We start from the raw sequence: 17719 nt of genomic DNA on the forward strand, positions 1-17719 counted from the left end.
GATGAACATAAAACAGTTCCCAAGGGTCTGACTGGGAAGAGTTAGACACCTACAAGCAGAATAACATACACTATAATGCACAGATGTAGGTCAGGTTGTAAAAGTACGGAAGAGAAAAAGATTGTTCAAAATATTGCTGAAATTTTATCTAGAAATAATCATTTGATTTCGAACTTGAAAAACTAATAGGAAATTTTCTCTTTCGGTAAAGCTGCCAGATAAAATATAGGATGCCTTGTTTGAATTTCAGATAATCAACAAAAAAGTTTTAAAGCAGTTATGTCTCAAATATTGCATGGGGCATATTTAAAATTACTTATTGTTTACCTGAATTTCTTCTTTAACTGGGCATCCTTTATTTACTAAATCTAGCAACCCTACTCCTACATAAGGTGAGAGACTCAGGGCCACGAAGCTATAGAATCTATTCTAGCAAAAACAGCACTATAGTTTGGTAGATGCAGAAGTGCGTTTCTATGCAATTATGTGTGTGTGTATAAAGTAGTTTCACATATATTGGGTTCTTTGATCTCTCCAGTACAGTATAGGAAAGGACATTCAAGTAGTGGCTCTGCCACCTACTAGCTGTATAAACTATTGACAAGTTATTTAATCATACTGTATCTCAATTTCCTCTCCTATGAAATAACAACAGTTCTTATTTCACAGGCTGAACAAACCTCCTAAATTGTGAGGATTAAATAAATGAAGGCATGAAAAGCACTTAGATCAGTGTGCCTCTCCACCTACTATGCCTTTTCCTCTTTCTTTATATCAGTTGTCTATGCATAGAATAAACCTACCTGGAATATAAGACTATTCAACTTGAAGCTATTAAGCGATATGGTTTTACTGGTCGGGTGCAGGTTCTGAAGCAGAGTGTCTGGGTCCAAATCTTGGCTCTACTACTTACTAGCTGTGTGATCTTGGGCAAGTTACTTAACTGCTCTGTGCCTTACCTTTTTCATCTCTAAAAATGACAATTAACAGGACCCACCTCAAAGAAGCTCTAAGAATTAACAATGCATTCACAAAATTCACTGTCTGGTGCATAGTAAACACTTACTGGACGTTAGTATTATTGTTGCTGTTATCAGGCACCTACTCAGTCCTTAACCTGGAATTAGTGCTAAATTGATGGCTGGAAAGTGTTTTGCCACCATAAATAACCTAAAAACATATTTTATACCTGGCAGCTGCTTCTCTCTTCCCATCTTCTAGTGTCCTCCAATGAATGTGATCTCCAAAACCTGTAAGGAAAGAGGCTTATAAATATTCACACATGAACAAAGAGTAAAGACCCAAGAAAGAAGTATGGCATGTTCACAAGATACCCATAACAAAGGCTTTCCTCTGTCAAAAGTGTGGTTCTCCCAGCTCCATCACTTAATAGGTGTTTGGGACCATGGACAGTCCCATACCTCATGCTTCAGTTTTAATACCTATAAAAGAGAACATCATCTAATTCATAGTTTTTAAGGAAATTAAATAATCGCTGTGAAATGCTTTGTAAACTAATACAAGACTATGCAAATAATACTATAGAAATGAATGTCAATTTTCCACGAGGTAAACATAAAGCAGGTCATAACAAATCTTTACTAGTTGGAGACAAAATAGCTTTTAGAGTCAGAGAGACATGGGTGCCTGACTACACTTCTTTTAAATTTGTGAAGTTTATGAATGAACTAGGGTCTCCAAGTCCCAGTTTCTTCATCTGTAAAATCAAGATAATAATACCTACCTCCAAGTTCGGGTGCAAGGGGTAAAGTAAGATAATGTATTTAAGGCTAATCTTATTATTTCTACACTTCAGCGAGAGTGATCTTTTTTTTTCTTTCTTTTATTTTGGTATCATTAATTACAATTACATGAGCACCATTATGGTTACTAAACTCCCCCCATTATCAAGTCCCCACCACATACCCCATTACAGTCACTGTCCATAAGCGAAATAAGATGCTATAGAATCACTACTGGTATTCTCTGTGTTGTACTGCCTTCCCTGTGACACCCTCTACATTATGTCTGCTAGACGTAATGCCCCTTTTTCACCCTTATCCCTCCCTTCCCTCCCATCCTCCCCAGTCCCTTTCCCTTTAGTAACTGTTAGTCCATTCTTGGGTTCTGTGAGTCTGCTGCTGTTCTGTTCCTTCAGTAGTTTCTTTGTTCTTATACTCCACAGATGAGTGAAATCATTTGATGCTTGTCTTTCTCCGCCTGGCTTATTTCACTGAGCATAATACCCTCTAGCACCATCAATGTTGTTGCAAATGGTAGGATTTGTTTTCTTCTTATGGCTGAATAATATTCCATTGTGTATTTGTACCACATCTTCTTTATCCATTCACCTACTGATGGACACTTAGGTTGCTTCCATTTCTTGGCTATTGTAAATAGTGCTGCAATAAACATAGGGGTGCATCTGTCTTTTTCAAACTGGGCTGCTGCATTCTTAGGGTAAATTCCTAGGAGTGGAATTCCTGGGTCAAATGGCATTACTATTTTGAGTTTCTTGAGGAACCTCCACATTGCTTTCCACAATGGTTGAACTAATTTACATTCCCACCAGCAGTGTAGGAGGGTTCCCCTTTCTCCACATCCTCACCAACATTTGTTGTTGTCTGTCTTTTGGATGTTGGCGATCCTAACTGGTGTGAGGTGATATCTCATTGTGGTTTTAATTTGCATTTCTATGATAATTAGTGATGTGGAGCATCTTTTCATGTGCCTATTGGCCATGTGAATTTCTTCTTTGGAGAAGTGTCTGTTCAGATCCTCTGTCCATTTTTTAATTGGATTATTTGCTTTTATTTGTTGAGGTGCGTGAGCTCTTTACATTTTTTGGATGTCAACCCCTTATCGGATATGTCATTTATGAATATATTCTTCCATACTGTAGGATGCCTTTTTGTTCTACTGATGGTATCCTTTGCTGTACAGAAGCTTTTCAGCTTGATATAGTCCCACTTGTTCATTTTTGCTTTTGTTTTCCTCGCCCGGGGAGATACGTTCATGAAGTCGCTCATGTTTATGTCCAAGAGATTTTTGCCAATGTTTCTTTCTAAGAGTTTTATGGTTTCAACTTACTTTCAGGTCTTTGATCCATTTCAAATTTACTTTTGTGTATGGGGTTAGACAATGATCCAGTTTCATTCTCTTACATCTAGCTGTCCAGTTTTGCTAACACCAGCTGTTGAAGAAGCTGTCATTTCCCCACTGTATATCCATGGCTCCTTTATGGTGTATTAATTGACCACATGTTTGGGTTAATATCTGGACTCTCTATTCTGTTCCACTGGCTTGTGGCTCTGTTCTTGTGCCAGTACCAAATTATCTTGATAACTGTGGCTTTTGTAGTAGAGCTTGAAGTTGGGAAGCGAGATCCTCCCTGCTTTATTCTTCCTTCTCAGGATTGCTTTGCCTATTTGGGGTCTTTTGTGGTTCCATAAGAATTTTAGAACTATTTGCTCCAGTTCGTTGAAGAATGCTGTTGGTATTTTCATAGGGAGTGCATTGAATCTGTAGATTGCTTTAGGCAGGATGGCCATTTTGACAATATTAATTCTTACTACCCAAGAGCAATGGATGAATTTCCATTTGTTAGTGTCCTCTTTAATTTCTCTTGAGTGTCTTGTAGTTTTCAGGGTATAGGTCTTTCACTTCCTTGGTTAGATTTATTCCTAGGTATTTTATTCTTTTTGATGCAATTGTGTATGGAATTGTTTTCCTGATTTCTCTTTCCTCTAGTTTGTCATTAGCATATAGGAAAGCCACAGATTTCTGTGTATTAATTTTGTATCCTGCAACTTTGCTGAATTCAGATACTAGATCTAGTAGTTTTGGAGTGGATTCTTTAAGGTTTTTTATGTACAATATCATGTCATCAGCAAATAGTGACAGTTTGACTTCTTCCTTACCAATCTGGATGCCTTGCATTTCTTTGTTTTGTCTGACTGCTGTGGCTAGGACCTCCAATACTATGTTGAATAAAAGTGGGGAGAGTGAGCATCTCTGTCTTGTTCCCGATCTTAGGTGAAAAGCTTTCAGCTTCTCGCTATTAAGTATGATGTTGGCTGTGGGTTTGTCATATATGGCCTTCATTATGTTGTGGTACTTGTCCTCTATACCCATTTTGTTGAGAGTTTTTATCATGAATGGATGTTGAATTTTGTCAAATGCTTTTTCAGCATCTATGGAGATGATCATGTGGTTTTGTCCATCTTTTTGTTGATGTGGTGGATGATGTTGATGGATTTTTGAATGTTGTACCATACTTGCATCCCTGAGATGAATCCCACTGGATCTCTTGATGTATTTTTCAATTCGGTTTGCTAATACTTTGTTGAGTATTTTTGCATCTATGTTCATCAGGGATATTGGTCTGTAATTTTCTTTTTTTGTAGAGTCTTTGCCTGGTTTTGGTATTAGAGTGATGCTGGCTTCATAGAATGAGTTTGGGAGTATTCCCTTCTCTTCTGTTTTTTGGAAAACTTTAAGGAGAATGGGTATTATGTCTTCTCTAAATATCTCATAAAACTCAGTGGTGATTCCATCTGGCCTAGGAGTTTTGTTCTTGGGTAGTTTTCTGATTACCAATTCAATTTTGCTCCTGGTAATTGGTCTGTTTAGATTTTCTGTTTCTTCCTTGGTCAGTCTTGGAAGGTTGTATTTTTCTAGAAAGTTGTCCATTTCTTCTAGGTTATCCAGCTTGTTAGCATATAGATTTTCATAGTATTCTTTAATAATTCATTGTACTTCTATGGTGTCCATCATGATTTGTCCTTTCTCATTTCTGATTCTGTTTATATGTGTAGATTCTCTTTTCCTCTTAATAAGTCTGGCTAGGGGTTATCTATTTTGTTTATTTTCTCAAAGAACCAGCTCTTGGTTTCATTGATTTTTTCTATTGTTTTATTCTTCTCAGTTTTATTTATTTCTTCTCTGAACTTTATTATGTCCCTCCTTCTGCTGACTTGGGCCTCATTTGTTCTTCTTTTTCCAGTTTCAATAATTGTGAATTTAGACTATTCATTTGGGATTGTTCTTCCTTCCTTAAATAGGCCTGTATTGCTATATACTTTCCTCTTAGAACTGTCTTCGCTGCATCCCACAGAACTTGGGGCATTGTGCTGTTGTTGTCATTTGTCTCCATATATTGCTTGATCTCTGTTTTAATTTGGTTATTGATCTGTTGATTATTTAGGAGCATGTTGTTAAGCCTCCATGTGTTTGTGAACCTTTTTGTTTTCTTTGTACAATTTATTTCTAGTTTTATACCAGAGAGATCTTTTAAAATCATGTCTCTGCTAGGTAAAACCTTTCAGAGGCTTTCTAATGCACTAAAAAGAAAAGTCAAACTCTTGTAGCAGAACTTTACATAGTCTTTCAGATTATGGCACATGCCTGCTTCTTTAGTCTCACTTTTTACCCTTTTGCAGAAAATCCTACATATACAATTTAATTTCCTTATATGCAGCATCTCCCCTCCAGTATTCATAATCACCACTTCTTCTGTCTTTGCTTGTACCTCCAAATCTGTCTTTATGCCTAAACCTAGAATTCCCTAAAGGCTCGGACCATATCTCTTACTCCTTCCTGTTTCCCTAGCTTTTCACACTACACATGGCAAGAGTAAGTACTCCATTGAATATTTATTGAGTAAATGAATCTTATTGAAGTCATATCACATAAATGACTTAATTTTATATCTGGAAAATGTAAGTGACCATAACAATATTAGATGTTACTGACCACCTTATATGTGCCTGGCACAACACATGTTATCTCATTTAAATTTTTATCTCTCTTTTCTTAAACTCTCTATAATTCTGTTTTCTCACCATTAAAATACATGTAATAGCTATATCTCAGAACATTGTTACTGAATAACAACTATATACACCATATATATATATATGTATGTATATACAATTTAGCACAGTGCTTACTAGCACTTTATAAAAATGATCAGTAAACAGCAGCTTTTGTTATTCTTCACAGCTGAGACTTCTGAGGCTCAGAGAGATTATATAACCTGTACCAGGTCACATAGCCAGTAAATGGCCAAACTGGGACTTAAACTTAAATTTTATGACTTTTTGATTGCTATACTATCTTTCAGGTCCTTTCCCAGAAATAAATTCAAGTTTCCATCAGTTTTACCAGAGGGAAATAAATAAGCTCATCCAGATTAGCACATGGAGGCAGTATTCAAACCAACCATCATCACTTTTCATTCCCAACTGCACGGCTGCTGGCCAAGAGACAATGTGTCACTTGTCTAGGGCCCAGTCTAATCCCGAAGAGTGAATGATTAAGTGAGAGTGAAATTGGGAGGTTGCCCAGGAGACCTGGAAGGAGCCTAATGTGATCACCGTCATTCTACCTGTCAACCTATACTCAGGCAACTGAATATTGCTGGCAGGGTGCCTAACTAGACAGTCTGGAGGGATGCCAACCTACAAAACAATGAAATCCTAGATAAAACAAACTTTCAAAATGTACTTACTGGGCTCACAGTAAGAAAAACAAACACAAACACAAAGTAAGCTAAAAGTAGATGAGGAACGGGGAGCAACAAGCAAAAGGGAAAGCTGACCTGAAAGCAACTGACAGGGCAAAATAAAGATGAAACTGGGTTGAAACTTCATATTCAACGAACTGCCAAAAGAGACTTCAGTGATCCTGGGTCAGTAGTACCCCCTGGTTTTCAGATGAATCAAACCTTTCTAGAGAAATGTAGTCCCCTCTTTATGCCTCCAGGAAAGCCAATGATGAGCAACCATTAATAGATCCCCAAACACAAAAGAAAACAAATCACAAGTTCAAGTCAGCAGAAGCAGCAAATACATTTGGACCCCTAAGGACTTCAGATATTAGAATTATCAGCCACAAGATACAAAAATAATTATGTATGAATGTTTAAAGAAATAAGACATGGGATCACAAAAATGGGCACACAGTAACACACAAAATAAATAGGCTGGTCTGTAAAGGTATCAAATGGAACCTTTAGAAATTTAAAATATAATTGTTGAAATACAAAATCAATAGATATCTAGTGATAAAAAGAAATGAGCTATTAAGCCACAAGAAGCCATGAAGAACCTTAAATGTATATTGCTAAGTGAACAATACCAATCTGAAAAGGCTATATAAAGTATGATTCCAACTATATGATGTTCTGGAAAAAGGCAAAACTATGGAGATAGTAAAAAGATCAGGGGTTACCAAGGGTTCATGGAGGAGTGGGGGATGAATAGGCAGAGAACAAAGTTTTTATAGTGAAACTATTCTGTATGATTCTGTAATGGCGGATGTAGGTTGTTAGTGGGCTGAATTGTGTCTCCCCACCAAATTTATGTGGAAACCTAACCCCAGTACCTCAGAATGTGAATGTATTTGGGGACAAGATCTTTAAAGTGGTAATTAAGTTAAAATGAAGTAATTAGAGTGGGCCTAATCCAATATGACTGGTGTCTTTATGAAGAGGTGAGGACACAGACAAATACAGAGAGACCACCTCAAGACACAAAGAGAAGATGGTCATCGACAAGAAGAAACCAACCCTGCCAACCACTTGATCTTGAACTTCTAGCCTCCAGAATTTTGAGAAAATAAACTTCTGCTGTTTAACCATGTCTGTGGTATTTGTCATGGTAACCCTAGCAAACTACTATATGCGTCATTATACATTTTTAAAAGCCCACAGAGTGTACAGGACAAAGAGTGAACCCTAAAGGTCAACTGTAGACTTTAATTAATAATAACATATCAATACTGGCTCACCAACCATAACAAATGTACCACACTAATGCAAAATCATAATAATAGGGGAAACAGGGTGGGGGAAGGTGAAGGGATGAGGGCTTACATGGGAACTCTTATTTTCTGCTCACTTTTCTGTAAACCTTAAACTGCTCAAAAAAAAAACAAAACTCAATTCGTTTTTTAAAAGTCAACAGATAGATTAAAACAGTAAATTAGAGACAGGTGGAGAAAGATCAGAAGTTATCCAGAATGCAGCACAGCGAGATAAGGCGATAGAAAATGTGAGAAAAAGCCATTTCTTAATAGGGTAGAGTAAGAAAGACTGATATATATAAAATTGGAGTTTACAAATGAAAAAGTGAAGAAAAAAGACATATTTGAAGAGATACTATCACTGGGGTGGAGCACTGGGTGACTGGGAAAAAGTGTGGGAGGAAATATGTAGCCTTTAAAGTATTAAACCATGTTAACATATTACCTACTTAAAAATACATTTGCAGCAGACTCACAGAACCCAAGAATGGACTAACAGTTACTAAAGGGAAAGGGAATGGGGAGGATGGGTGGGAAGGGAGGAATAAGCGGAAAAAAAAGGAGGGGGGCATTACTATTAGCAAACATAATGTTGGGGGGGTATGGGGAGGGCTGTACAACACAGAGAAGACAAGTAGTGATTCTATAGCATCTTACTATGCTGATGGACAGTGACTGTAATGGGGTATGTGGGGGGGACTTGGTGATGGGAGAAGTCCAGTAAACATAATGTTCCTCATGTAATTGTAGATTAATGATACAAAAAAAAAATACATTTGCATTTTTTTAAAAAGAAGAGATAATGGCGAAGAATTTTCAAGAACAGAGAAAAAAACATCTATCTGCAGACATTAGAAGCACAATGAATAACAAATCTGCAAATTACAAAAGCAAAATACACACACTTAGATTGTGAATGAGTCTGCAGGACAAGAAAAACATTAAGATCTTAAAAGCATTCCAAAGAGAAGTGACTTTATATTTCCTACAGAGGATTGATAATTAGACTGACAGGAGCAAACTAGAAAGCAGAAGACAGCAGAATGCCTTGAAAACACTGAAAGAAAATACCTCTAAACCTAGAATTATGTGCCTACCAAAACTATCTTTCAAGAACAAGGACAAAATAGATATTTTTTTTAAATGAGGTATCTTTCTGTATCTGGTATTCACCACTCATTATTTTAATACATATTGATTGAGCAGTATTAGTTAGTGGTTAAGGGCATGGACTCTGGATCTAGATTCCTTGGGTTTGAATCCTAGTTCTGCAGCTTACTAGCTATGTGACTCTGGGCATGTTATTTAACCTCGGTTTCTTCAACTGTAAATGAGGATAACAGCACCTACCTCACAGAGTTGCTGTGAGGATTAAATAAATGAATACATTAAAGAACTTGAAACAGCATCCTGGGACTGGAGAATTGCTACAAGTATTTGTTATTAATATAATATCCCAGGCACTGGTCTAAGTACTTTACAAATATTGATCCTCTTAACAACCCTGGAGGTAGATGGTCTTATTATTCCCATTTTACAGAGAAAATCGAAGCATAAAGTGACTGCAAAGTTCACATAGCTAGAAAGTATTAGAGCTGAGATGAACCCAAGCAGTCAGGATCCAGGCTCTTTGCTTTTTCAAACAGCGCTGTCCTTCAAAAGTAGAGGGCAGTGAAGACAAAGACGTAAGGGAGAGAACAGCCAATGCAGGGCCTGGTTGGCCACTGTAAAGACTCTAGCTTTTACCAAGTATCTGGAAGGTTTTGAGCACAGTAGTAACATTATGTAATTTATGTTTTAATAGGATTTCTCTGGCTTCTGAGCTTAAAAGAGAATATAGGGAGTGTTACAGGTTGAACTGTGTCCCCTCAAAAAAGATATGTTGGAGCCCTAAATGCCAGTAGCTCAGAATGTGACTTTATTTGGAAACAGGGTCTTTACAGAGGTAATCAAGTTAAAATGAGGTCATCAGTCTGGGCCCTTAACTCAGTATGACCGATCTCCATACAAAACGGGGAAGTGTGAATACAGACATGCACACAAAAACACAGCCATTTAAGAGGAGAGAGACCAGGGCACAGATCCTTACCTCAGCAGCCTTCAGAAGGAACCAATCATGCTGATACCTTGACTTCAGACTTCCAGCCTCCAGAACTGTGAGGCACTAAATTTCTGCTGTTTAAGTCACTCAGTTTACGGTAATTTGTTACTGCAACCCTAAGAAACTAATGCAGGAGAGAAAAGCAAAAGCAAAAGAGCCTAGTAAAGTGGTTACTGCAGTAATACAGGCCAGCAGTAACAGTGGTGTGGACCAGCTGTGCTGGCAGAGGAGTAAGATACTATCAGATTCTGTATATACAGATACTATCAGGATATATCCTGAAGGCAAAAATCTAAAGGATCTTGCTATGGATATGGAGTGAGAAAAATTAAGAAGAATGACTCTAAGACTTTTGGCCTGGGCAACTGGAAGAATGGAGTTGCCATTAACAAAGAGGGGGATGATATGAGGTGGAGAGAGTTTTGGAAAGAAACATTAGGAGTTTGGATTTGGATATGTTCATATTTAAATGTTTACTAGACATGCAACTAGAGACTCTGAATAAGCCTGGAATTCAAGGGAGAGTTATCAGCAGATGGATGTTATTCAAAGCCTGATCCTGAGTAAGATCACCAAGTGAGTGAGAATAGATGGAGAGGGAGTCCAAGAGCCACACAGAACTCCCAGGTGAGAGCAGATAAAGTGCCAGTCAAGGACAGGAGAAGGCACTGCCAGTGAGATCGGCAGAAAGCCAGCAGCACGAGGAGTCCTAGAATAAGTGACTCCAATGCTCCTGTTAAATCAGAAATGACCACTGCATTTAGCAACTGAGAATAATGCTGACCTTGACAAGACCAGTTTCAGTAGAGTAGTAAGGATGAATGCCTGATTAGAGTAAGATCAAGACAGCTAAAGGGAAGAATTAGAGAATTAGAGAATAAGTACATAGAACTCTTTCAAAGAATTTTGCTGTATAGGGGGCAATTGCTAGAGGGAGCTGTGAACTGAGGAAGGGTTTTTATTCAATGTGGAGGACAATATAGGATGTTGAAGTTAATAGGAATTATATAACAAAGGTAGGAAAATTGACAATACAGGCCAAGAAGGGAGAGTAAGAAATACCTCAAGTAGATGAAACGAGATGAGATTTAGTACTCAAGCAGCTGAGGGATTGGTCTTTGCCAGGAGTACTGACTGTTACCCAAAAGACAGGAAAGAAGAATGTATATATAGAAGGTGGGTAAAAGTGGTGACAACTTTGGAAAGGCCTCTTACGAGTCCTTCTATCTTCTGTTAAATAGGAAGCATAGTCACCAGCTGAGGTCAAGGATTATGGTGGAAGTATTAGAGATTTGAAAAGATAAGAGGAAATAGGAAATATTCCCCTAAGAGAGATGAACTTTTTAATTTAAAGTATAAATAAAGGGCACATTTCAGGAAGGGAGTGATTCTAGAAGAAAACCTAGAATCAAAGAACAGTGAGCAAATAAACTGGTAGACATGTTGATAACTCTAAATGTTATCTGCATAAAAATTTTTAATGTTTAATTTATAGAGTTTTTAAAAAGACAGAACTAAAATACTGGACAATTGCTTATAAGTAAAGAGGAAGTGACTGAAGTTAAAACGTTCTAAGGCCCTCTTACTATTAATGTTAGATTTTGTTAGGTATGCAAGTAAAATTTCAGAAGTAACCACTAAAAGAAAAGAACTAGAGTGCCAACTTCTGAACTAATAAAAGAGATAAAATAAGAACAAGCAAATAACCCTCAAAGAAAGAGCAAAAAAGGAGGAAAAAAACATAGAAAAAAAATAGAAGCAATGGAAATTGGATGAAAGAAATTAAGACCAACTCTGTCAATAATCACCATAAACGTAAGTAGACTAAAATTGCCAATTAAGGTTAAAAGATAGAAATTGTCTTAAAAAACATTCCTTTACAGTGTTCATAAGAGCACCTAAAACAAGGAGTTATAAAAGTCAAAAGTAGAATGACTGAAAAAGATATTCCAGGCAAATGTCAACCAAAAGAAAGTCAGGGAACCTAGATTAATGTCAGATAAAATGTATCTGTAAATGTGGACTACTCAGAAGCTAACAAAGCTTACAGCCATTGGAGGTTATTGCTACAACAGACACTAGAGCAGCACTGTTCAACAGAATTTTCTGCAGTGATGGAGATGTTCTGTTACTGCTCTAAGTAAGGTAGCCACCAGACACAAGTGGGTAATGAGTACTTGAAATGTGGCTAATGCAGCTGAGGAGCTGAGTTTTTTAATTTCATTTGATTTCAGTTAATTTAAAATTTAAGAATGACATGTGTCTAGTGCTACTGCATTGCACAGCACAAACATAGAGATAAGTCCAATCCTCTCATATGACAAAGGCCTAGAAAAGGAAGAGGCTACCCGAGACCACAAGGGAAGCCACAACCAGAATCTAGGTCTCCTGATTCCTAATTAACTTGTTTGTCTAGTACCCCAACACTTTCCTAGCTGCCCTACTGCATTATCTCTAAGGGTAAGTCTTGAAGTATAATTTGAAACTGTTTACTACATGTACAAATTTCTTTGAAAACTCATATTAAAAAGTACATTGGAATCTTTCAGAGTGGTAATAATCATCACCATGCTTTTCTAAGTGCTTACTTTAGAAGATAATTACAATAATATAATAACAGCAATATTAATGACTAACACTCATATGACATTTACTATACACCATACACTGTTTTTCATGCTTTCACATGTACTAACTTATTTAATCCTCACAATAAACTTAAGAGGTCTAATTATCCCCACTTTACAGATATGGAAGCTGAAGTTAAATAGTTTGCCCAAGGTTACATTGTTAGTAAGTGGCAGAGCTGGGATGAGAACCTAGGTAACAGAGTTCCAGAGTCTGTAGTTTAACCACTCATTACCTTTTCTTGCTTCTCCAGGCAAGATTAAATGAGTAAATGAATGAAGGAATATGGATGGCTTCACCAAAGCAGAATGAAAACACTAACTTCAGATCTGGAAAAGCTGGGTCTTTTTGTTTCCCTTCAAAAATAAGTTGAAAGGGTACAGTGTTTACCTTGGTATAAAATCATCTATTCCCCAATACCACCCATACCTACACCCATGCCAATGTGGAATATCTGAAGACAGTCCAATTTCCTAAAGTGTCACCTGTATAGCCACTTAATTTATGCCAGTTATCTGCAGTGTGAGCTTAAGTTTCCCAAATAGACAGCTCTTTCCCTAAAACAATTTGAAATAGGGGAGTGAGGGCAGGAAGTGACCATTTCTAAATACAGTATTTATATCAGAATTCTTATGCCCTTAATGCTAAAACTGTTTCCCTGACTGTGTAGCTAAAGACATCCAAAAAGTACAATCTACCCCTCCCAGCTGGTGAAACAAAAGATCAAGTGTCAGAGTTGGCAGCCAAACCTCTATACCAGGGAACACTGAACCTGAGAGGTATAGTAACATAGTGGCTAAATAAAGTCTGTCTTCAGGCAAATAGACGTGGGTTGGAATCAGAGTTCAGTCACTTACTGTTCCCACAAATGCAAAATATGGCTAACAAAAACTTCTCTCCCACAGGGTTACTGTGAATGTGAAAAGGACAGGGTGGAAGGTAAACACTCCGTATGTGTCAGTGCCAAACTTTCATTCCAGAGACTTGACAAAGTCATCTGTTTCTGTTTCAGGCAAGAGAGCACATGAGCCGCCCCCACTGACTGCTTTCTCATTTCTCCTTTAAAGTCCTCAAAAGAGCTTCTGCTCTCAGAGGCAGGAGTGGGGAACTGCTAAGAAAATTGGCTCTGGGATTTGTATCTCAGCTAGTCCACTTACTAGTTGTGACTCCTGTGACCCATTTTATTTTCTTCATCTGTGAAATGGGATGATAAAAAAATATATTAGCCATCTCAGAGGGTTATTATGAGGAGTCAACCAGTCAATACCTGAAAAATGCACAGAACAGTGCCTGGAATATACTAAATGTACAGTAAACATTAGTCATTACACTTCTCCCCATAGGTGATCTATTCTAAACTTTCAGCATGCAGAAAACAAAATTATTATAGAATTCTATAATGTTAGAGGACTCTTAGGTATCTTTTCTACTCCAACTTTCTCATTTAAGAAATGGTCTCCAGGAAAGACCAGAGCTGGTTATATGCTCTGCCCATTATTAAAATCCAGACCTCCTGATTCCTATCCAGTGCTCACATCACACCACTGTACTTCCTCTTAGTGAAAACAATAGGGTCACTCAGTCTCTCCTCCCTGCAAACCCCTAGGCCATCTTCTAGAAAAAGCCAGAGTCCCTTAAACATCCTGGAAGAAATCTTACTTAAGATTTTCAGGAACCACTGCTCCAGGTAGCACTTTTTTGAACAGAAGTTTGAAATACTAATTCCTTTCAGGAACAATCAAATATTCTTCCTTGGGCAGACATAATAATAAACATTAAATACTTTCTAGGAGTGTGATACAATATTAAGTGCCTTTTGCTTTTTCATTTAATCCTAACACAGCCTCCCTGCCTCAAATCACCCTCTCACAATTCATATCAGTGTCATGTAATGCCTGCTTACTTGTCTTGACAGTCTTCAAACTTTAAGCTGAAAAGAAATGCAGGGAACTCAATGATCATGTGTATCATTCATTTCTTCTTTCAACAAATATTTCTGAGCATGAATAAGACAGAAATGGTCCTGACCTACTGGGGCAGAATATGCTTTCCAAAGATGGTTGCAAAAGTCTCTCCCATTCCACACACTCCTCTTGACCTCAACATTCCTCCCATAGGGATGGGAGAAAGGGGAGTGGTTAATGTCCCTTCCCTTGGAACATGTCCATAAAGAGTATAGTAGAAGTGATGCTATGTGACTTGTTTAAGGTTAGATGATAAAAACACTATGTATTTCTACCTTGTTCTCTTGGGGTGCTCACTCTTGGAATCCAGCATCCAGCTGTCATACTGTGATGAAACCCACATGGAGAAGTAACCAGTTCAGCTGAGGCCAAGAGACATACCTTCTGTACTATGCCTTGTCTGAGTTCCTTATCCAGAGAATCATGAGCTTAATAAAATAATTTGTTTATGTTACTAAACTTCAAGGTGGTTTATTATGCAGCAGTAGTAACTGGACCAACCACACAGAGCTTAATGTCCAACAAGGAATAACGATACTGAATATATAACTGCCTAGACCTAACACAGTAAACAGAACAGAGTAAATTATTTGTTGAGTGTTTAAAGTAGTTATTTTATGGCCATTTTGCAGATGAGGAACTGAACTCTGGGAGGTTAAGCAACTTGCCTTAGGCCTCTCAGCTGGTCAGTGGCAGAATAAATTAAATCTCAGATCTAAACTCACACTCCTAACATTATATTCTTCTGTCTCTCTTGGTACTTTAAATTTTATACTAAATATACAGCAATCTGTTTTAAAATGGAGGTTTGTCAGTATTTAATCATTCTGGTCAATAGAATTCACTGTGTAGTTCTATCACTGAGATGGAAACCCACATACTACCTTCTCAGAGAAGCCTTCTCTGACTTTCCTAGTTCAAGTAATTGCTTCACTCATCCTCCCCAGCCTTTCTAGTCCATCAGTTTAATTTTCTTCCAGCACTGATCCCTAGTTGAAATTGTCTTATTTATTAATTTATTCACATGTCTACTCTGTCTGACTGGAACATATGCTCCATCACAGCAGGAACCTTGTCTGCCCTGTTCATTGCTATATGCCTCATGCCTAGGGCATTCTCTGGAATATGGTAGATGATCAAAAATTATTTACTGAATAAAGGAGTGACTGCATTCAGGCACACTCAAAGTCCACCCAATCTCATCACCCACCAATAAGTGTGCAAACAGGGAGAATAAGAAAAAACAATTTAAAATATCAGGACTGCAGCATAGTAATTCTATATAGTAAGGTCAGTACAAAAAAATGAAAGAGCAGGGGAATCCATGCTACCACTCACAGACTTAGGAAATCATAAATCCTGAGTTTGAATGAAGATGTAAGTAATGGAGTAGGGGGGTGGGCAGTCACACCTCCTATCCTCCATTCCTAACGACTCTTCCCTCACTGAAAATAATTCAGTTTCTTAAGACACACTGACTGAACCACACCAAGGGCAATTGCTGGTGACCCTCTAACATCACACTTTCTACCCTTCATCTGGTCCTTCCTTATGTGCCAACCACACCTCCCTGTGATGCAGGTGCTTTTCCCCAGGGGAAGGGGAGGCAGTAACCTAGTTCTTCAGGAAAGAGTGAGGAGGGGAATCTTCAGACCCAGGGCAAGGGTCTCTGCATATTCAGGTCCCCAAAAGCCCTATTTCTCCCAGGAGGTAAGGTGGCCATTCCTGAGGACCTACGAAGTGCTAGGCACTATGCTCGGCTCCTAAACACACTTCTTCCTAATTTAATCGCCATTCCTTACCCCAACCCGCACATTTAGGGAGGCCTCAAGTGCCACTTCCCTATCTCAAAATTCTCCAGACACGCTACTCTCTAACCCAAAGAAATCCTCCTTAAACTCCAAAAGTGGTTACAGAGGATAAAAAGAAATTTGGCATGGCCTAGGAGATTGAATGGGAGAGAGGTCGTGTGAGAACAAGGAAGAGGGTTATACTGGGCTAGGGCCCAGGATGAGTAAAAATTAACATAAGAACGCGGTCTGACCCTTTCCAAGCCCAGTATGTCCATCAGAAGTGACGAAGAGCAGGAAACTGAAGCCCAGCAAACAGGTGGCCCCGAGACGAGGCCGCATCTCCATGGTGGTAACACGCGGGGCCACGGGGCTGACTAGACGCAGGCCGGAGTCCTAACAGGTCTGCACGGCTCCTCAAATGCTGTGCGGCCTAACCCCAGAGCGTTCCCAGGTTTGTTTCTCCTTTTTGCGGGGGGGGCGGGGAGTGTCTAAGCCTGAAGGAAGTGATGTCAGACGGATGTGGGTGGTCCTCCCGGGTCCGGTTTGGGTTGGAGTTAGTTTAAAGGTGCAGATCACGTAGGCCGTTGTCGCTTACAAGCGGGATTCTGCATGTTCAGAGGATCGAGAGGGAAAAGGTGGGGCGAGACAGTGAGGGTTTGGGTGGGGAGGAGGTTCGGGAGAACCGTTGCTGGTTGCGTCCGCCAGCAGGCTAGCCCCTCCCCCAAAGAACCGCAGCACTTAATATTCACAAAGCAAATGACTGATCGGTGAAGTCACCCGCCGCTGTTAACAGTGGGAACGTTACCCACTGGCCTCCGGTCCCGCTGCCCCCTTCGCAAATAAAAAGGACTAGACCGGATTTCATTTTTAGTTTCTGCTCGGGTCTCGAGATCTGCCAAAACTGTTCTGCGGTGCATGGTCTTGTGCCTTGCAAGAATGTCTCTTCCTGCTGTAGAAAGAGCGCTGGACCTTATCCAGTCAGTGATGATGCAACCAAGTGATGCGAGCTCCGAGAAAACCAAACTCGGGATCGTTTATTGCAAAACTGACCTAGCTCTTCAGGGAACCAGGACATTAGTCGGTGCCGCCATTTAAAGTGTAAAACATCTTCTAGTTAAATCTGTTTTTGTTTTTCACTTTGTGGGTTGAGTATTTCTCAAATTTCCCTCTCTGATGCATAACAGATCCAAATTTCCCCTTTCCTCCTGAGTAGAGACTAGTTTTGTCTCCACGCTTGTGAATCCGCACCAGTTGAGTCTGCCAGCGCCTATTTAATGCCTCCAGAAAGACATCCGACGAAAGTACACATCCAAACAAAAACACACACCGTTCCTTCAGGTTCCCTACAAACTGAAGGAACGAACACAATGGAAAGCTCAGGAGACTTGCAAGCTCCAGAATGTAGCGCGGCAGCCTGCCCTTGCGGG

At 38.9% G+C, this 17719-nt stretch overlaps 1 protein-coding gene across 5 annotated transcripts in view; it reads right to left on the reverse strand.

Annotated features, from left to right (window-relative positions):
* Nucleotides 1–16787, reverse strand: part of TXNDC12 (thioredoxin domain containing 12) — a 45247-nt gene extending 28460 nt beyond the window's left edge. The window contains exons 1-2 of one of the 5 annotated variants that reach the window (XM_036893318.2): nucleotides 16544–16785; nucleotides 1190–1250 (exon numbers count right to left, since the gene is read on the reverse strand). In XM_036893318.2, the coding sequence (XP_036749213.1) occupies nucleotides 1190–1250; nucleotides 16544–16637 (155 nt within the window). In that variant the 5' untranslated portion in view covers nucleotides 16638–16785. Of the gene's footprint in view, nucleotides 1–1189; nucleotides 1251–9895; nucleotides 11465–16543 lie in introns of those variants that run through there. The other 4 variants (XM_036893316.2, XM_036893319.2, XM_057500208.1 and 1 more) reach the window with 4 other exon arrangements.
* Between the last annotated feature and the right edge of the window lie 932 nt (nucleotides 16788–17719).

This window comes from Manis pentadactyla, chromosome 4 (genome assembly GCF_030020395.1).
Source record: "Manis pentadactyla isolate mManPen7 chromosome 4, mManPen7.hap1, whole genome shotgun sequence".
Classification (NCBI taxonomy): Eukaryota; Metazoa; Chordata; class Mammalia; order Pholidota; family Manidae; genus Manis; species Manis pentadactyla.